Source organism: Chaetodon auriga, chromosome 22 (genome assembly GCF_051107435.1).
Source record: "Chaetodon auriga isolate fChaAug3 chromosome 22, fChaAug3.hap1, whole genome shotgun sequence".
In the NCBI taxonomy this organism is placed as follows: domain Eukaryota; kingdom Metazoa; phylum Chordata; class Actinopteri; order Chaetodontiformes; family Chaetodontidae; genus Chaetodon; species Chaetodon auriga.
Genome location: NC_135095.1, coordinates 4711976 through 4734203, shown reverse-complemented (window position 1 = coordinate 4734203; position 22228 = coordinate 4711976). Strand labels below are relative to the sequence as shown.

Genomic DNA, 22228 nt, shown 5'->3' with positions numbered 1-22228 from the left:
TTGGCTTGATTATCAGAGCCGAGCCTTCTTTGTTATCCACAAATGGTAATCTGAATTGGACAAAAAAGACCACTGTGCATGAGCTCATGGGTTGACTTGTGAAAGCTTGGCTGTAGGTGTAACTTCTGACCACGCCTATGATTGTACTGAGCGCCATCACAGAAGATCTTCAAGAGCAGACGTTGTGGTTAAAACACTGACAGGTGGTGGGAATGATTACCAGCGCACCATGCTTTTACCTGAGACACTGAAGTTGAAATTGACTGCAATCCACTCGTGCAGCTTTCTGAAAGGATCAGCGAAAAATGTCCTTGTGTCCTTTGAACACGGTGGAATCAATGGCTCTTGAGCATCCATTTTCTTCTCCTCTGCCACTGCACTTAATGCACCCTGGGTAATTTTTCTTTGTTGTCGTGGCTGTAAATATTTTCCCACAAGAACAAAGGTACTAAACATGTCATAAACAAAAAGAAACAGCATCTCAAAGGGATGTTTGTTCAGAAACATAAGAGCAGGTATTTTAGTGACTGAACTAGCTGCTGCATCCCAGTGCTCTTCATGTTTTTGTTCCATTCGGTGGGTTGGTCCGCTCACAGTTTTCACAGCTTGTGTTCTTTCTCTTTCTTGGTGCAGCTGTTATGCATGTCAGACAGTTGGCCAAAAACCTTGGTCATCAACCATTCTTCCCTAAACAATTGTTATCAAATCATGCTAAAGCGCTGGAGTGAATCAAGGGAGGACGGCGGTTGCTGCTCTTTTCGAGGCATTTCCTATCCCCATGTTAAAACAGCTTTATCACATTTTGACATCACATGCACAGACAGACATCCACACCTCTAATCTCACAGTGCTGACGCCCAGAATCATGCCTTTAGCTGTTCTTACAGGGTGTGCAGTCACACATCAGGCCTCTTTGTCCAGCTCAGCAGACATTGAGCAGGATACTTTTCTTGCAGCTGTGGTGTATGTATCATGACCTGAGATATGAGTTAATGCTCTCCAGGATCTTATAGATATTTATGTGATTATTGACTGAATTTCGAGCTGTTTGCAGTACAAACAGGTCAGGCTGTTTTGTGAAGCTGAAGGAGTTGAACATCCTCTGCTTTCCAGTGTCCCAGTTCACTCATTCAGACTCCAGAGTCCTGTGCAGAGCTGCAGCTCTTTTGACGGCTGCACAGTGATGCTTTTTGATACAGAGGGATGGCAATGCTTTGTTTTGCTGAGCTCATGCTCAGATAGAGTGCACCACGTTCTGCACGGATACCATTTCAAATCATATCAGAAAGTTCACCACCGCTGTTACGGTAAACAAACCTGTGCCAGCTTTTAGCTTTTGAAGTATTTATTCCAGCCACTGTGTGATGTCCTCACCCTCCACTCTGTTGGCAGAAGTCTCCAAAAATCACCTCAGGTCCGGCTGTAATAATCCCTTCGGCCTAAGCTGCAGCCTGGGGGGAGAGGGACGGTGGATGTGACGCAAACTTGCATACTTATGTCACTTGCATTACTCACATAGAATTTCCACTTGGGGTGTCACATCTCTCAATTTGCAGATCTTTCTAATAGCATCTTACAGCACAAAGCGATTTGGACGGGGAGGAAGGTGAATGACTAGATGGCATTTAGTTATTTACTCTCCCCCATCCCCAGTTGTACAAGCAGCCATAATGCAAGGAATAGTGTCAGTGGTGTGATAATATCAATGGCTCCCCTGAAGCGCTAACATAGCCAACCAAAGAAGACCTTAACAACAGAAGTTATTCAATTATTAAAGTTAGTAGAACAATGTTTCTGCATCTTGGTGTCCATCAAAGACTTCCTGTTTTACTTTTATCTCTCTTATTTCCCTTTTGTGATGTTGTGATCTACATTTTGTTGTTTTTTTCAACATTATCACTGTCTCTATCTTTATACCCTCTGTTCAGGTTGGGCAGGTTTTACTGAGTCTCAGGGCAAGGGTTAGGGCTAATAGTTGCTGTTATTTGTGGAAAAGAATGCCTCTTCAACAAAGAGATTTTTAACTCTGAGGTATTGTGTTAGAATTAAGCCTTTGGCTGTGCTCTGCCCTCCATTTCACTTAAAACTCTAGCAGAGTGTCACACTTACCTCCAAACAGAGTCCACATTACAAGCCTTTGGTCTTTGACACTGCCTTCATTCTCTTTAATCCCCTTGAAGATGACTTTTCATTGCAGTGGTGTAATCTCGTCACATGGTCACAGCCATTCAGCAAGGTCAGACGAGCTGCCCCAGTCTCTCATTCAAAAGCTCCTTTGCAGGGGAAACATTTAGTAAGATCTAGGAAGGTGCTGGGTTTAGGTGGAATGTTTGTTTCTGGATGATTGGTGATGCAGTGATTCTACCTGCAGGGCTACTTTAAGCATTAAACTACTTAGTGAACTTCCGTATCTTACCGCTAACTCGTTAGCTGACTGGGCTTGCACTTGCATCTGCTCTTCTGTTAAAGTTGAGCAAAGTGGAACTTGCTGTGAATGTGAGTGCAGGTTCATTCGGCCCCTGTGAGCAAAGGCACCGTCGGCAGCAATTCCACTGAACTTGATTGAATTCCCAGTGAAATCTTGCCGTTCTAAATGCTGGCGTGATCTGACTTTTATGCCGGTAATTTGGTCTCAGCCATGTCCTATTGCACTGGAAATGTGAGTTTAATGCCAAGACGGCACTGGCGGACAAGTGAGGCTTGGCAGTGATGAAGTTAATAGTCCCGACCAACGATTGCATTAACTGATACCTGCTATGTTCTGTTGAAAAATCCTAAGTATAACTCATTTTCAAGCAGCATCACAACAGCAGTCCTACATTTATTTCAAGAGGTGGGGGTAGTCATGAGTTGTCTGATCATCTGCTGGCTGCGATCAGCTGTCAGATAAGCCAGCTCAGGCTGATGCTTCACCGTTGGCTTCAAGCTTCATACAACTGAGTAATCGAGTTGAACACGATGCATCTGTCTGTTGAGCGATGATGGAGAAGGTGAGATAGAGTGTCGCTTTCTTTCTGTTGAGCAGATGGTGTTCAGGAGAAATCTTTCCCGTCAGTCACTGGGTGTTTGGAACATTCAGAAGCTTTGACAGTCAATATCAAAATGGGCATTTGATTTGTTATGTTTGAAAATGTTTTACAAAATGTTGATTTGCACAGAAATGTTGTAGAATGGATTTTTGAATGGTGTGTTTTCACCGTCAGGCAGTTGTGGAAACCAGACTTGCCCCTTCAGGGGAACAACACAAACCAGTAAAGGGAAAGCTTTTTTAGGTTGTGGAGGTGCTCTGACTGTGCTACAGGGGTCAGGAAGGACGAAGCACTCTGTTGTACCTGGTGAACTCACTGAACTCACTGCCATGTTTTATCAAATATTGTCTACATCCAAATGCCCATGGCCATCGTATGGTATATGCGTGTTGTGATAGCTCTGACCTGCCTGTTCTTCCCTCAGAAACACACTCACAGCTGGCTGCTTTTGTCAGCAGCATGTGTCCCCTGCAGCTTGATCAATACATACACACACCGCACATAATAATATAGGAACCATACATCCTGCATGTTACACACACACACACACACACACACACACACACACACACAGGTTATATGCCTCAAGGATGGATCGGTACCAATGTCAAACTTAGAGTATTTAAGGTTTGCCATTTGTATGTTGCTGATTTATTTTGCCTGTTCGCCTGTTGAACTTGGCGTTAGCATGTTCTGCAGCTGATGTGGCTAGCGGCATCTCTCATAGATGCATAAGCTGGACTATTTAACATCGAGGGACAGTCAAGAGAAACTGCTTGAACATTAAGCCTCATTTGAAGCCAATTAAATAACCAGAGTAGTATCTTGGATGTGGGTAACTGTTTTTTCACGTTGCATGTTATGTTGTCTCACAAAGCCAGAGCTGATGTTATCTCCACACTTCATACTGCAACACGCTCAGCTGGTTTTTTTGTTGCAGGAGAGTCTTGATCTTATCACCTACCCCAGAAGACAGACTTTCTTACCGGTTCATAAAATAAACCATTACACCCCCAAAAAACTCCTAATACTTAATACTTAGTTCTTGGGTCAGCTTCATTCTTCTCTTTCCAGTTGGGGTTGGGGCTAATTGGAAGTAGCATTAGCTCCTAATTCTAGCATTATTTGCCTTGGGGGCGTACTTCTCCTCTTCATAACTTTACTGTCAGCACACAGGTCACAGTCACATAGAAATAACAGACGTATTGTTTAGGCAACGTGGTTGATGGGTCAGACAATAGCCTCTCTCATTACTTCTTCTGTATGTAGCTCCTCCAGGAATGATATCAATCTCTCATTTATTGCATGCTGTGTGTGTGTGTGTGTGTGTGTGTGTGTGTGTGTGTGTGTGTGTGTGTGTGTGTGTGTGTGTAGGGGGTGCAGATTGATGACTCTAATACTTGAGGTCACATCCAGCAGGGACCGCTCCTATGTAAAGCTTACACCTCTGCCATTGCACACACTCACACAGAGGGAGCTCTCACTGCTGCTCCACGGCCGATACTGGCAGCCCTGCAGCACTAGCCTACAATTCAGAGGAGGAGGAAGAAATATGGTGATGTCATCTGTATGTCTCTCTCTCTCTCTCTCCCTCTCTCTCCCTCTCTCTCCCCCTCTCTCTCCCTCGCCCTCTCTCAGAGGCTGTGCTGTGAATGTAATGGTGCTTTCTGCTATCCGAGCTGCATGAGGTAGGTCCTTCATTCACCTCCCTGCGCTCTCTTGCACATGTGCATGCTGCATCGGTCCTGTTGCCTCCACGCTTCTGTGTTAGTGTGTTTAGATTTCCCCGCACTTGAAGCGGATAGCTGCATTTTGTTTATGTTGCTGTGTGCTGGATGCTGTCACTCTTGAGGCTTCTTTTGCATGTGTGTGTAGGAAGGCTCCGTTAGGGTAACAGATGCTAATACATTGGGGTCACATCACGCCACAGCTTGATGATGTGTCCCGCTACCCAGCTAGCTAGTCAGAATGTGCCTGATGGTGTCAGACTGCAGATAGCTGCTGAAATCCCAGGATGAGACGAGGAGGTGAATCATACTTGCCCAGCTTCTGACAGCGCCGATCCTGTAGAGATGATGACTACAATCCTGTCTTCCAGCTCCCCCCTTTTTTTCCCAGGTGCTCTTTTCTTAAAAGGTCATTCATGGGGCACAGGGATATAAATTGTCGGCCACCGTGAACTTTGCACTCGTTACTTCCCCGTGATGTCCGCAGATCCTTTTGAAGCGTAAAATGCGATCTTTAGGCTCGATGTTCAGGCATCTCAGCCTCACATCTTTTCTTCCTTTTCTGTTATGCAAGAGGTACCACACACACGCACACACACACACACACACACACACACACACACACAAACAGTCATATTATTCAACTCGGGCTGTGTGCGTCATACACATTTTCACTGTAGTGGAGCTGTGGCTCTGTTCTCTCTGTGATTTTCCTCTCTGTCTCTGTGGCGGGGTTGGTTTGTACTGTCCTTTATGAGCCAACAGCCTGTAAGAAAGCCAAGCAGCCGCAGTGTTTCTCCTAGAAGGGGATTGACCACTCTGAGGTCACCACAGTCTCCTTGACACCGCAGGAGTTCAGACCCTCTCATCCTCCTTCTCCTCCTCCTCCTCCTCCTCCTCATCAGCATTCCCATCCACATGTCGCTCTGATGAATCAGATAAATGGATGTTAGTGAGCGCTGAGTCACCTTGTTGCATTTTAAAAGTGTAAAACCATTTTAATTCTGCAAGGTGCTCCTCATGCCATTCCCCCACATTACAGATGGGATGTCATAGAGAGAAAAGAGATTCTCTGTCATGTGGGTAGAGCAACACAGGAACACTGCTTCAACATGAGGAACCAATAATAACATTCGTTATATAATTCTGAATCCGCTTTATTTACATGATAATGGTCTTGTTTCTGGTTGAGCAGGGCTCCATTTGACTGTGCTGGTGCATGTTATGTAGAGGCAAGGGTGTGGAAACTGACCTGCGTGTGGCACATGAGGCGACGTGGCATTGAATTTCAATCAAGTGGTGATCGAACCGTGGCCAGAAGTGTGGCAGCAGATGCTGCCGGAGCACTTACTATTGAGGGTGAGCTGAAGTAGAAATGGGCTTGTAACAGATAAACATGTTCACAGACAAGTGTGGTGATCATTTCTATTTCTCATATTGTCAACAAATTCCATTAAAAGGTTAAAGACTGGGTCACATGTTCCTTTATTATCAGTATCACACACACTGTCACACAGTTTACAGCTGCCTCAATTAAACAATTAATCTATTCGCTGCCAAATAACAAATCAAATATTTTTTACATTTCTGCAAGTTATATCTGTCAGGTCTGGCATAACTCAGGCCAACATGAGGCTCCTGAGTGTGTCAGCCTGCCTTATAAAAAGGCTTTTATATCATTTCTGCTTTATTAGATGGCTAAATCTCCAGGATGCTCCCAGATGCTTTATTGTGAAGACATCTTGTGTTGATGAAAACAGGATCTGTTCTGGAATGAAATTTAATCTGTGCTACAGAAATGGCTGGCAGATAATATTTAATTGTACAACGCTGCAATTATTTTTGTAAAGCCCCGCACTGGCTCCTGAGATTTCTTGGTCTACATGTATTCCTATGCGTATCGGTTTTCACACCGCTTTCCTCGACTTTTCCACATGTCTATCCCTGTCAGGGGGATGAAAAGTGATTCTTATTCTGGTGAAACAGTGCTGGATTCTCTGTGGTCGAGCAAGGCAATCCTCTGCCTCTGCTTACATGGTTGATTAATATTCCTCACTCCCTGACCCACATGGATTAATTCTGTTTAAAGATGTCACCCCCTGAGCACGGCACCGAACTGGGACAGGCAGAAGATTACATTGGACCAAGTGACTTGAATGCCCCCTCTCCCCTTCTCTTTGTCCTGTTCTTCTCATTTCCATTGAGGGCATTTTCGAAAACATAGTTTGACCATCAGCCCCTCATTCCTGACGAGCTGGCATTTCTAGCATAGCCTCATGTTTTAATATGTCTTGACAGGAAATTACTTCCAGCATATTTTATCTTCAAAAGCTGATGCTTAATAGATTCCCGAGCTCCATATGTCTTATTTATGTGTGTAATGAGAAGCGGTGAAGTGATGATGGTGCTGTATCTGCAGTGCTATAGGGGATAGACACCTCCAGATGGAAGCTGCCAGTTGTCTTTAATGGTATGGCTATTAATTGTGTTCTGTCGTAATACTTGGTATATTTTAGGGTGGCTTACATTGAAGCTGCACTTTTCTCGGTGGGAGTTCAGAATGAAAAAAATTCAAGGGGCTAGCATTTAGCTCAAAGCGTCACGGAGCTGCAGTACTGAGCCATTCACCTCGAGGCAGGGTGTGCCCCCTTCTTCCTCATATGTCGGTCACGTTCATGCCTCAGCCCTCGTCGGTCATCTTGATGAAACCTAGCTTGAGGTTGAAGTGTTTGGCATCTGTGGATTCAGCACAGAAGAAACAGATAGTCAGCAGTGTGTGAGCGAACAATGGGGATGTTTCCTGGTGGTTTCAGCATGTAGACAGGGTCACAAAGTGAAACATGATATATTTTCTACACTGTTATTTGCTGAAATAATTCAAAAACAGAGGCCTTGTTCAGAGTCGTCAAAGCGGCTGACTGTCGAGTGTCGACGAAGGAGAGATTAAATCCTCAGACAAAAACCTAGAAATGACACTTGTCTGTGCGGTGGTTTGGTGTTTGAATCCTATTACTGAAGCGAGGAGAAAGCAGGGACCGACATACGACATTGTCACAATCTCACCCTTTGCCGTTATCACTCATCTAGCATGGTAGCACACCGTATGTCTCACTTAACCACTGGTAATCATTTCCCACACACTCAGCAGTGACAGCGGTGATAGGCCACTATAGATCTGCTTCTCCAGCTGTCAGAGAGCTGCCTCTCCTTTTGAGGATGGACAGCAACATCACTACAATCAGCTTAGGAGCCTGAAATGATTGCTGTCCTTGGCTGCCCTTGAGCTGAGTGCTACTGTTAATCTGAAAACGATCAAAGTATTTCACCGCTGCCCGTTCAAAACAATGGCGACAAGCAATCCAAACAAATATTTTCTGGTTTGCTCTCATTGTTTTCAGCCAAGCATTTTCCATCATATATGTTTTTGGTTAAAAGTCTGTATGCATCATATTTTGTGATATTTATAATGATTGACAAACCTGAGTTTGTGTTCTGCAGCCGTAATTAGACCTTAATTATAGGTAGAATTTGACATAACTGCTCTGCATGGCAATCATTTCCTGTTCAGCGTCAGGACCCAGAGGCACATGACTATTTATTCAATGCCAGGGATTTTGTGTTATCATTCCTAACTGAAACATTTTGCATTTGTTATTGTGGCATTGTTTCATAAATCCACCTCTTAGCCATCATGGCCTTCATCTCTCCAAATATGCAACATCAGGAATGGTGAAGAAAGGTCACCTGTTCGACAAGACCTGTTCATCCACCTAAAAACATTTTTATCTTCATGTCCTCCAAAAGTGAAAGTAGAGATACTATTGAAACTGTAAATCTGTTAGATGGCAACTTCGGCCACAACCTTGATAGTGTTCGTGAAAACTTTAGATGATAGCTAAAATGTTACATAATGCAACTAATATTGATATTATTGTGCTGATACCCTGCCCTGCTTGGTGGAGTGTGATCCGTCCATTTGCTCATCTGTAAATCCAATCATTTGGATAGCCAGTGATGCATATTCACCTACCTTGTTTTTATGCATTTGAAGTAGAGTGTAAATTCGAAAATGTGCCAACTAAAAACAGTATTCCCAGAGGTTTCCCTGCTATCTCTTGGCTCTGTGGAGAAACCCCTCAGCCAGTGTTTCTGGCTTTGTTTTGGGGCCACTGCCAAGCTACAAATTTCGGATTCCCTGTGCGTTTGCCCTCTATTTTTGGCAATGATTCATAGCTCTTAGCCCAACAGACTGCTGTGGTACGACTGAAACTGTTACGTGCCACATCAGAGTGGATTGTCTGTCGTTTGCTTGTCCGTTGTGTGTGCATATCATTGGAAGTGTCATAATCAGAGCTTGGTAAGGACATAGAAAAAAGCTTAAACAATATCAATAATAAACAGAGCATTTATTTATTGATTTTTGGCCTGCTAGTGACACAAGAGGAATCCTGTGGAGAGCATGAGTGTCTGAAGATCCTTGCCATGCCCCCATAAGCACAGCTGCTAATAGAGGGCAGCTTCAGAGCTAATGTGTAGTCATCCACAAAGGAAGCTGCAGCAGAAGCTGAAGCACATGTTGCACTGACACGAGTTTTTGTGAGTAAGAGTGTGAACTAAAGACTGAAAACGTACATCAGCCCCCCTCCTGTTTCAAGATGGAACACTTTGTGCTTGCCAGAGGGAAGTTCAGTTGTCATCACACTTCAGAGACCGAATAATAGCAGTAAATGATGACAAAGAACCTTTGGAAAAAATGTTTACCTCCCTTACACGACTACAAAACATTCCCTGTAGTTGCAGGCCTTGATTTCTGTGTTATGTTCATACCTCAGCTGTGTGGCTGCTGCTCCAGGCTGAGTCATGGACTGATTGCTAAAGCCGGTTTTGAGGAAGAGTGGAAACCATCTGTCTCGGCGTGACGGGTCCTTGAGAGTGGAGGCCAGATGAAGTGTGTGTGCTGGCTGGAGCCAAGAGGCTGTTGGAGCGCTGGAGCATTACATTAGTAGAATGACTGGTGAGGGGATTTAGTGACCTTCTCTATGTCAGGATGTCCTCCTGTCCTCTGTCTGATATTAGCACCTATTTGTCTCTGAAGAGTCTCCTCAAGCCAGTTCCTTCCTGCTATGTTTCTTACACTTCCTCCATACCCTCTTTCTAAGGAAACTTCCTTTGGCATGAGCTGCCTGCCTGTAAACAAAGCTTCACAGACATGCACGTACACCAAATAATCAGTTGCATTTTTTAAAATTGTTTTAGTTATTTTTTGCTGAAACTATATTGGATTATAGTTTCCCCAAGAAATTGAGTTCAAGTAGAACAACATTGAAACACCGAATTGAATGATTCGAACCACAAAAAAATCCAGCTTTTCTCTGGTTCTCAGTACAGCCTCAGCCTCCTTCCTAGACTCATCTGAATCCCCACACTCTATTTTGGCTTTCATGACTTGAACTTGGAAGAGCCTTTCCATGTCCCCATCAGGTATTTATGGCACTGTTTCAGCTCTGATTGCTCAGGATAAGATTGCCCTTGCTTGTGATTCAATCACTGCTCTCAGTGCAGTTGATAGAGGCAAACCAAATTATGTGTTTTGAATCGTTATTCAGGAATGAATGACTAAATATATATATATGTATTTCACCACAGCTTTGTTTCACAATTGTAAATTCAAAGACATCTTTTTGAGTCCACTGTAACCACCATGTTCCAGTGGTAAAGCTATATCGACTCTCACCCAGAGAGCTGCACCACCTTCAGTTTAGCCTCTTTATTGCATATAGTAAGCTTGCAATGCTTGAGTTTTTTCCACACCATCCTTGCATCTGCAGTGTCAACCCTTAAGTCATAGTCCTGCTTTCTCAAGCGCTCTCTCGTGGTAACATAGTCTGATAAATTAGAAACTCAGTTGGGACCACAGGGTTCATACCATTATATCCACACAAAACAGCAATCAGCATAAGTGGCTGCCTCGTGTAATCTTGAAAGCATTTTTAGAACAACCACGTGTTGGCAGGCAGTTGCTCCACCCAAAATAATCTCCCTGAAAGCGTAGCCCGTAATTAACAGATGGTCCCACTTGTTCATGAAGTCGTGTTGAGGATTTAAGTGACAGTGGCATTACAATGGCGAACAGTGGGGTAAGGCCTGTATTTCATTGTGTGCAGGTATAGTGACTGCATGGAGAACAAATAGGTAATGAGTTGGACCATTCAAGAGCTTGTTGATGGAGGGGTGGGTGGGGTAATGAATGCTAATGGCCCGATGCACACAATTTGCTTTTGTGTGGTTCACATTAGTGCCTGTTAGCTCTGTTTTCCCATAAATTGTCAGTAAAATTGTTTTGGGACTCTCCGTGGATGAGTGCCACGTGGGCCATTAGAGGTTGAAGTTAGCGTTAGGGTTTTATTGATATATAGGATTCAAGAGCATACAATTGGGTCTGAAATTTGAGATGTAGTGGAGCTGTTGTTGGATATGGAATCAATTTAATCCATGAAGGTACTTGCTAGATACTAAAAATGTTTGTCTGTGTGTGTGCTCAAAGCTTATTGTATCCTTGTTGATCTAAACTGTCACAAACACACCTGTTCTGAACCTTTCCTGTGTGTTCCCACTTTTAATATGCTATACAAAGAGTAGAAGGGTCACATTCCTGTGGATTCACAAAGTAACCTACTCCAGATACCCTCACTGATGTACCCTTGAGTAATTCTCCAGCAGGTCAGTGGAGCGGCCAAGCGGCAGCCACCAGAAGCCTCCCCTTGATAGATAAAGGTTAAAAACAGTGTCACACTCCAACACTTCTATAGGGAAAACAAGCCGAGGGCAGACAGAAAAAGATTTTTTCAGGACTCTCTGGGAGAAGGAGCTGACAGGTTGGCTTATCTTCCATCCTCCCCTGCTTGCACAAGGAACAGGCTGTTTATTAAAAGCCTGGAGCCACAGCACATTTGTTTGGGTGGAGAAAAGGCAGTGGGGAATGGTGAGCAGATTTCTGATGCCTCAGTATAAAGTGACAGAAATTGGAAAACACTCTCTTTGTGTGTCTCAGTGGTAAACAGCCAGTCCAGCCTGTTTGATCTGATAAGTAGGTATGATGTCCCAAATAAGTCCAATGTTGCAAACTAGCTGTTCCACATTTTTTTGAACACATACACTTGAATTTGTGAAGTGAAATAAACTGCGCACCTGTGTTCCAATGTTGTCCTGTTGTGGTGGTAACACACTGCATCTCCCTCTTCACAGATATGCAGTCGTCAGAGCATCGCTGACAGGCTTGGCTCTGGATTAGCACCACCATGGAGTCATCCTCTGAGTCCCAGCAGGAGCCTGAGAAAACTTTGGTGAGTCAATACACTCGCATATGTAGATATAGTCCCAGAGTTTACTTAGACCTTCATAACTGTTATATTTTTTAAAGATTCTGACTGATTAACTCAGATCAACTCTGGATTTTGTTATTGAGTGTCTTGGAATGAAACTCTCCACGACGCATACCTTGGTAGGCACCACTTAAGATCAAACGAGCGATGTTAAAACTGTCCCTAGTAATTAGTGGTCTTCACTCAACCTCCATGCGCAGTCATTAGTAGAAAAGGGTTCCTGTTTCCTCTGTCAACAGTGACGGCATGTCTGCTCCAGGAGGACTGTTTAAGTCCCCCTCCATCCAAAAATGTGCTTTTCTCGGTCTTGACGAACATGATTTGTGGCCAATCCTGGTCCAATATTCAACATACACAAATGTGATGTGGACACCTGAAGCCTCCAGTGCACATACACTGAGACTGGACATCTCGTGTCCAGCAGTTGAATGAAAAATATTCACATTAATACATTCTGGGATTTTTTAATGAGGAAGAAGTAGTAGGTGCCATTTTAAGGATTTTAATGTGGTGATTATGCTTTTTCTTTCTTGCATAAACCATGTCAGACACACATTAGACATTTTTTTATGCATGCCTTAATACACGTGGGATATTTAATGATTAGCTTCAGGTGCTAATATTGCTAACCTGCCACAGGGTTGCCAGGGTCGCCGTGGCAGCAATTTGCTCTTTGCTGCGTTTAATTAAACGCCTATCATTGTGTGCGTGTGTCTGTGTGTCAGGACGACAAGACAGCTGAAGTCACTTTCGCTGCAGACGATTAAAGGTCACACATAATTGTGTTTCCTCAACATACTTTTCTTAGGGACAGAAACGGTGATAAAATAGGCCAATGAAAATGAAAAGGACACAGTCATCTGTACTTCTTCTGCTTTGTTCTGCACCATAATATAAAGTTGTGGCAACTTCCTGTTTGGTGTCATTCACCAAAGTCATTCCTCTTTTGACACAATTTGATTGATCAGTCAGTGTTTTCTTGTTTCTGTAGATGGTTTAGTTTAGGATTTTACTCCCAACAAACCACACAGCAGGCCTCCTTTCAGGCATCTGTCATGGTCAAACATAGAGAACATATATTTTGAATGATGTTCTCACACAAATAAGGGTACAAAGGTACCTCAGTCATACAAACAGCATCAGAAACAACCACAGACAGCTGTGAAGAGGTCCAAAATTAGCTGTTTAAGTTCATGCAGTGGTGTGAGAAGTTTTGAAGTCTTCTGTAATTCATTCCATTTATGTACAGGAAAGTACAGGAGGACAAGTTCAGTATGTACTCACGGGGTATCAAGTGTAAGCCAGTCCTGACATCCGATCTGATGAGAAGATTTGGGGAGACATGGGATATACTGAGGTAGCTTCAGTAGAACACATTTATTAACAAACATGATGATTTTTAGCATATTACAGTGATGAATATGACGTTTCTCGGCTGTAATGAAGCACAAAATGATAAATGGCATCAAGTTGTTTTAAGGTGGAATGAGCAGGATTGGGCCACAGGATATAAAACATGCTTTATTCTCATATAAGAACCACATTTTCATCTTCAGATTCATGCCAGTTGTTCCACAAGAGGTTTAAAAGTGAGATTGCTGTCCAACCAAGGTCCCCGTTATTATAAGACTGAGCAACTTCAATTTGAGCACCATTATGTATTTATATATTTTCGCATTGAAACATTTTGTCCTATCTCTAGTCAGATCTCTGGAGAATGTTGAAGGTAGACCAATATAGACACAGCTTTGGTTCCTCCTTTTTTATCACAAAGGAGGTCAACCTGTGTTCAATCAGGCAAATGTATATGAAACCAGCTCTGAGCAAAAGCATCGAAACCATATCTGCACTTACTATCTCATACAGGAACATATTCTGCTGAACCAGTGGCACCTTCAGTCAGCACTCACACATTCACACACCCACACACAGAATACCACTTCCCTCCTCTCAGCTTCCAGGACTGTGATTCTGCCCTTTCATTTCACCTTAATCATAATCCTCAGTAGCCATTTTTGCAGCGAGCAGGAGGGCAATTATAATTGCAGAAAACTGCGGTGATAACGGAGCTGGCCATCTCTCCCACAGGCCTCCACACACACAGCGACACACAATGGGATTGTAGGGGAGCAGGGCTAACAGCGTTTCCTACTTCAGGTCTTGCAAAGAGTGGGAGTGACTTTTAATAACACTCTGTCTGTTAGCAGTGCAAGCTAATTTGTCACCCCGCCTTCTCCGGAGCCTATTTTAGTGGCTGCAAAATTAAACCGCTGATGCATAAATTGGTTTGAAAGCCATGTTGGTGTCTTTAATGTTTCTTTTGAAGGCCTTCTTTTGGACTGAATTGAATTTGATGAATGTGTACCTCTCTGCTATTTAGCAATAATCCTTCTTTGTGGAGGCTCTGGGGCAGCATGCTATCCCTTGATCACACGTTATGAGCGACCGCAGTGCTTGGATGGTGTGAGACTTAGACTGTGGGACGTATTGTGTTGCTGGCATATCCCGCTGCTTGCTGAAAGGGCCCGTTGGTAGAGAGGATGGCTCCCAACACGAGATGAAAGGCTCCGGGAAGCACGCCAGGTGTCTGCCGCTTCTGCCCTTGCTCTGACATCCTCACAGTCAGGAGACGCTTCAGGACGGTTTATGGCAGGCAGCCCCCCTCCTGTTTCAAACATCCACCGCCATTCAGTCCGCTGTCATTTGCATTGTACATATTGTAATGAAAGAGATGGTGACCTGCTGTTCAGGAGAGGCAGCACTGAAAAGGCACATAGACGGCCATTATGCACTTGAACAATGGGTTTGAGGTAGCTTAGAGGTAAGAGAAGAGGATCTGTTACCAGGACATCACTTACTGAGGGCATTTGAGCAGCTGAAATGAATGAGAAAAAACTTTAACCCTGAGTGGCTGCTGAATTTCCCTTTGGCAAGACACTTCACCCTCATTTGTCTTCCAGAGAAGCTTTACAGTTCCCAACAGTACAGGACGAGTTGCACTGGGAAGCTCCCAGTGTGAATGCAAAGCAGGATATTGCTTGGAAAGGAGATAAGTGTAATTTGTAAATCGTAAAAGTTTGTGTGAATGTAGCCATCGCAGTCTCTCAGGAACGAGATAGTAACCATTCCCATCTGATGCAACTAATAACACGTGGCATCAACCAGTTTGTTTGCACATAATTAGGCCCGTGATACTCCCAGAAGGCTCCTGATTGAATCTTCATATTCCAGAATTTTCTCCCACCAGTTCCTCTGTGAACGCTGATCAGTCGTCTACAGTAGTACAGTGTACACATCTAGAGCAGCCTGACATTCTTGATATAAGAGGCTTCTTGCCTTAGCTTGCATCACTTCTTCTTTACTGCATATAGAGCTCTGCATTGACAGTCTTTCATAATAAAAATCGACAAATGGTGTCACCCCTTAATGGACTCTTTTCATGCGTGTCGGGATGCCCTCCTCTGCTCAGTGAATCATTAAAATGAAACTCTGAAGCAATCTAAGGTTTGACCATATTGATGGAGTTAAGCGTATTCAAAGAGCAGTTTCACTTAAAGGGCACTTCTTAGCCATGCTAGCTGTGTGGCTCTAGCAATGGCGGTGTCCATCTGTCAGGTCACCGCTTTGGTCCAGCCTGACATACCTCAACAACTATTGGATGGATTGCCATTTGTCCCTCTTGCTGCTGATGTGGATTCACTGCCTGGTAGTCACCACTGGTAGATGGATGGAGCGCTGGTTTGGGAGCATAAGCTGCCGTCTCAGTCAGAATTTGCTACCTTAATGCGCGAGCTATGGCAAGGTTTACCGGTGATGCTTGGGAGATGTTTTGACAAATTAGTTTTGGATGTTGTGCAAGAGTGAATCAAAGTAGAAAAAGTAGGAATCCCTTTTCACTTTATGTTAATACTCGTGTTTGATTTGCGCTATTCATAGTACCGTGTGCTTTGTTCGTGTATTGCTGCTGTGTCATGAGAATTTCCCCTCAGGGATAAATAAAGTATCTATGTGGCTTTCGTGTTGTTTTTTTTTCACTGATCAACAGAAAAAGGCTTTTTAATGTCGAAGTAAAAATAAATCTCTATAAAGTGATGCCTCCGCCTCACTTAACGCTTCCCTAAATATCCTAGATTGCCTTTTGACAACACCAAGAGAATGGGCATGAACTGGGATGCTGAATACCCACATGATTATACTGAGACCGATCATTTAGCTATGGCTAGCTTTGATGTGGTGCTGACCACACACCCCTTACTTAACATGCAACATGTCTTGTGGCTGCATTGCATTATCAGTGGAGGCTTCTGTTGTGGAGAAGCTGATGTCTCTTCCTCCTCATATAATTGATTTGTCCTGCTGGTACAGAATATGACAAAAGCATCGTTGTTTTGATTGTGACGCCAAAACCTGATGTTTACCATTGGTGCCATGGACTAAAAACATCAGACATAGTAAAAGCTCTTCAGGAAAGCAGTGTTGTTTAATCTTGTTTGTGCATTTAAATTATTTCTGACCTTGCAGTGCAGAGGTACAGGCTCTTGTTTCTTAGACATGCAGCACCACTTCATGTGACACGAGTAAGCTGTGGGGGGGCTGCAAGAAGCCAGAGGTGAAAATTGGCTTCAGGCTGCTCTTAGGGAGTGAGAAACTGAGGCCACATCAGCTTCTGTACATCAGTGGTCAGACTCAGGGTGCTGTTGACAGACCTGAGCCGACAGCCTGGGCTGATGATGAGACACATTCTCACCACTAAAGCAAATGGGTTAAAGTAAACAGCAAACGCAAGCTTATCCTCCACGGCTTTAGCTTGTCCTCAGATGTGGAAAAATTGCAAACGAAAGTCTGAAAATATACAGTAACTTTCAAAGACTCGAGAAAGTGAAATTCAGACGATGTGGGGGGAAATTTAACATTCAGGATTTAACTGTGAAGTGCAGGAGAAACTGAGCGTCTGGTGGGTGGTGGGTGGGCTGTTGATTTGAGAGCAGTCATCAAGACAGTATGGATTTATTAACGCTGGGGAATGAAAAGGGCAGGGACATCGCATAGATTGGATAACTGGTAGAAAGAAATGGTGTGTGTTCTCCCTAAAGATGCAGCCATCACTATAGGACACATAGGATCCTATAGGAACATGTTTAGCTCTCTGTTTTTTTGTTTTTTCAGTGCACTCTGCCAGTGAACTGACAGACACACAAACACATCCCTCTTGGAGTATCCAATTCCTCCTCCAGGAGGGTGATATATTGTGTGTCAGCTCTCTGGCTGCAATTCTGAAGTGTGTTTTCTGCTGCCTTCAATACTGAGAAGAGAGACGAGTGGCAGCAATCCTCACAATCATGTCTGCCATTGTGTATTATACATGTTCCTTTTTACAGATCTATCCTGTAGCTGTATGCATGGCCGCTGTATACAGTCTATACAGTGGTACCCACTGTTGAATTCATTCAAACAGTCATTCGTTTATCCTCCATTTAGTACACAATATATAGAATGTCATAAACTATAGGAGCTATAGAATAGCAGTGTTTTTGTGATGCTTCCTTCTTAGCGATGGAGGAGAAGAGCAGCAGTGGTTCAGAAAAAAAAATGCAGTAAAACTTTAGGTTACTTGTGTAACCCTGGTTCTCTGAGCATGAATGAGATATCTCAACATGGAATATGCCAGACAATGAAATGGCAAGCATGTTGTATCTTGAGACGGTTATGGTCACCAGTTGAATTCACGCACAGAGTTTTAGCTCACTTTTGATACCAAAAAGATTAGTGTGTGTAGAGATGAGCTAACTCAATCGATTCCCACTGGGCCCAGCTGTTCCTGTTTTGAGACATGGGGAGTCTGTTCCTGAAATACTGCCATGTAATTGGTTAGAAACAGCTTGTTAAGCATGCAGTAAACAGTCCTAGCCCTCCGTAGAGCTTCTCTCCTGTCACCGCTGCCAGCTGAAGACTCGCTTACATTGGACGCCTGTGGAGGAGGTCGCACCAGCGTCTGGTTCAAAAGAAGTTTAGCAGAATTCATTGGCATTCACCACCGGAGCTGAGAGCGTCGGAGCAGCCAACAGACACGAGTCGTGCTGCTCTGCCTCGTGCTGTCTGGCTTTGCAGTGCCCTCGCTTTCCATCACCTTTCTTCATGTCCATCACAGTTTAGTGCTAAAGTCCAGAGACAGGACTTGGTTTGTAGAGTACACTGCCTGCCATGCTGTAATTCTATTCTATATGGCTCTGTGTTCAGTGATTCAGCTCAAAAAAGGTGCAGTGATGATGACCCCCTGATGTATACGTGGGACTTTACAGTTTTGGGTCATTACATAAGTGCCCCTGCTTTGAGAATGATTGAATTTCAGCTTTTTGTCAATAAACTTTAAATTCCTCTTAAATGCTTTTGTGCTGCTGCCACGGCCACGACCATGAACGGGTGCTTTGTTATTCCTTATTCTTTGAGGAAACATTGTCAAAGTCACAGACTAAATCACACTCAGCAGGAGTCCCTGGCCTGCAGCTGAGCTCTTTTGTCCAATTAAAATGACCAGTGTTCCATTGCAAATGAGCTTTACATTTCTGAACGTGATGGATGCAGTTTGTTTGTCGGGTCGATTGTACTATTTTGAGTCTCACTAAAGGAAGGTTGGGGCGGGATCGGGTGATCGTTTCCGTTTTCATATCATTTAATCAGGGTTGCTCGAGATCACGATAGGCGATTTGATTGCTGGAGGAGGCGGCGGGCATAGGAGGGCGTGGGGATGGTTATGTCACAACATGCCAGTGAAATGGCAGCAGGGACGACTTTCTTTATCAAAGAAAAGTCAAACATCTTGTATTTGGTGATATTGTAGGTTTTACCCTGATGCCAAGGGTGAACCTAAAGATATTACGCGGGCTATTTGCAAGCAATAATGTTTCACCTTAATATTGGCATAGGAAAAAAGGATCATTGATCATCCCTTCAATCATCAATATACAATCCGATTGCCATAAGCCGAGATTTGTCACCACAGTACAGTGTGAGGGCCAGTCCCTTTTTGAAAAGATGCCAAGAATTTATCTCATTTAAGAGTAGATGTAGCCTGCTCCGTCACAACTGTTCCTTTGTAGGCCTGTTAAGGAAAAAAAATTAGCCAATTTCCTCTACCAGGTCAAAGCACGTAGCTGTTTTTTCATGTGCAGGCTTGTCACTACACAGCTGTGAAAGAGGGTTTCCAGATGTTGAAACATACTCTTCCAGTATTGACAAAGTATTTTATAGTATTCTCTATCCTGAACCTTTGGTAGTTATTGGTGGCCTTTTAACACTTGTGAGCAGTGTGTTGATGAGTCCTTCTCTTGCTGTTCTCATGTTCTACTAGCACAAGCTCTGAGGACACACATGCACGCTTAAAGCACTTGGGTAACATGCGGAGTATCCATGTAATTCCAAATATTGACATGAAGTTTGCAGTCGTAATGAGTCATAAAATGCACCAAAGTGCACAAAAAGAGAGAGAGGAAGCCATCAACCTTATTTACCTGTAGATTTCCTGTTCAGTGATGGAATATAACTGACATTTTAGGTGCACTGACTTTCGGTTTTCCAGATAGATAGATAGATGTGGTTTTGAGTTTGTTTAGATTGAACATTTCAAAGTGCACATTTTAAAGCTGCTATGAGCAATACTTCTATATTGACTTTGGATCAAATGACTATGTGTAATGTGAAAGGTGTTGCCCTTGCTGACAAACCCACATTGAATTAGAAAAAAACAATTCGTTTTGATTGTGAAAATGAGTATTTGATAGTGGAAAAACAAGCAGCACTGCTGCGCTGGACGCATTGAAAGCACTGCATGGTGCACAGGAGTCACAAAACGTCAAACGTCCAGTAAGTACCATTTTTCAAACTTTTTTTTTTTGACTGGGAAAATCTGTTGAAGTCCGACATATTTAAATTGTCCAGTGATAATAAGAGTCAGGTGTTGACATATTCTGGCTCTTCACGCTGTTCTCCCTCCGCTGCTTCTCTGATGTCTGTCCTCTCTCTCTCTCTCTCTCTTCTCCCGATTCGGTGAATTAAGGGTTTATTTTGATCAAACCAGAGTTGGTGGTGATTGTTAGGGGAGTGAAAGATGAAGAAGTAGTTTTGATGAGTTTCATTCTGTTTCCGCCACATTAATTGAAGCGTGTTTTCCAGTGATAAAATGACTGTTTCTGTAAATGGAGTCTGGTTGCTCTGATGAGAGCGATATGTTGGCTGTTTCTGGTCGAACAAAGCAGATCCCTTTTAAAGGGTGTATCTCTGTAGAGATCCTTAATGTTGTCAGACACTTAGAATAACAATTTGAGCTGTCATTGGCAAAAGCAAACACTGTTAGTGGACGTACACTGACAGTGTGCAAACGCCCAGAGGGATTACATTGCAGCCTGTTTCACAGCTGCCGGCGCTCTCGCTCAGTACTCTATACTGTAGTCTCTGTTTGTCGCTTACATGAAAACACAGGAAAATAAGGTCCATAATCTGATAATATTTGACCGGAATTTTGTCCTGTTTTCTCCGGGACGTTGAAATCTTCCAGGGCACGTGGACCGCCACTAATTGGAAACTGCACACAGCATCACTTTGATTAGAAATGAAATGAAGGTCAAGCTGAAACGGGTGAATAATTCAACAACGCTGTATAGAACATTATTTTCTTTGTTTATTTTGTAACGTGTAGGTGTGTAGATCTTTTAAAGGACATGCTTTTTTCAACTTGTTAAGATTCACTCTCACAACTGTCATCGACCTCACTGCTAGATCCAGCCTGCTTTCAGCTGAAATGCTCTTAATAATCTAATGCATGGCACTATAGCTGCTCAGCACCCAATGACAGACAAAGTTAGCAACTAGCTGGTGAACATAATGGAGCATTTAGCAGCTAAAGATGGAGACCAAAGCAGAGTTAAAGCAGGTTGAACATTAATCAGGTGGCCAGAAACACGACACCAAATAAAAGCTAACATTGCTCTGTGTCTGCTGCATGTGCACTCAGACAGCTGTTTGCCATGACAACCTTATAAGATGTAAGATATCAAGTAGATCTGTCAATGTCATGCTTACATGTTCTGCTGTCCTCAAGCAGCCAAACATCAAATCAGTCACTGCTGCTGTAAAGTTGCTTCCTCAACAGCACTGTGACAGTAGGTGTCGAGGACAGGAAACATCATGGTCAAAAAAACAACACGTGGTTGTTGTGTTGGAGGTTGTATGCTGCACTGTTTTTTGGCCAAGTCGCTTTATGGAGTCTCGTCTGGTAGTCTGGAATCCTCATGCTGACGACAAGACTCCAGCCAACGGTCTGACACATAAGCGTATTCCCAAAGCTGTTAACTGTTCCTTGAAAGAATCTACCTGGCAACGGACACGTTCACATATCTACCAGCAAAACAGAAAATGTGTCAAAGCAGACGGTGGCTTTGAAGGGACTTGCCAGGGAGATTAGAAAACAAATTTGGTGACATGTTGTTTTTTTTTTCACAGTACACTGTGCTGTCACCAACCCTGCTATCCACTTCTAGATCATATTTCTCGCAAGCTGGTGACACATTTGTTGAGAACCACAGTGGGCTGCAATCACATCGTACCATTTCTCAGAGCAGCGGCTGTTGACGCTATGCTTTACCATCAGCTATCCTTTTCATCCTAACTGTAGAGCAAAAATTTTCAAGTGTTTTGAAAAGTAAACACTGCAGACCTCAGTCTCACCCGAGGAGACTAAATGTGTTTGTGGATGACATCGAGAGCATTTGGCTGCGTCTTGTTTTGCAGATTATTTGCTCTCATGCAACTTGAAGCTCAAATCAAATTGAATCCAATGTGTTGCTGCATCTACATATGACCTTCAGTCAATGCATCTGCTGTGATTACAAACATTTGTTGCATATGGCGTTGTATCTTTAAGTGGCGGCGGCCCTGTGGTCTGTGGGAAACAATAAAGCAGGCTAATGGAAACAGTAGCACAGGAGAGTGCATTAAAGCTTCCGTTATTGGGCCCGCAATAAGGTCACAGGGCGGCTGCGTTGTGCATGCGTGTCCTCTGGGGTGATTTTCCATGATGGCCTGGGAGATTGGCTCG

General features: G+C 43.5%; 1 protein-coding gene across 9 annotated transcripts in view; it reads left to right on the top strand.

The window, feature by feature from the left end:
- The window catches only part of osbpl8 (oxysterol binding protein-like 8), a 76749-nt gene that overhangs the window by 4718 nt on the left and 49803 nt on the right, over positions 1–22228 (top strand). For 5 of the 9 annotated variants that reach the window (XM_076721651.1, XM_076721658.1, XM_076721654.1 and 2 more), the window contains exons 2-3: positions 4668–4717; positions 12002–12099. In XM_076721651.1, coding sequence (XP_076577766.1) covers positions 12055–12099 — 45 coding nt within the window. In that variant the 5' untranslated portion in view covers positions 4668–4717; positions 12002–12054. The remainder of the gene's footprint in view (positions 1–4667; positions 4718–12001; positions 12100–22228) is intronic. The other 4 variants (XM_076721659.1, XM_076721652.1, XM_076721655.1 and 1 more) reach the window with 1 other exon arrangement.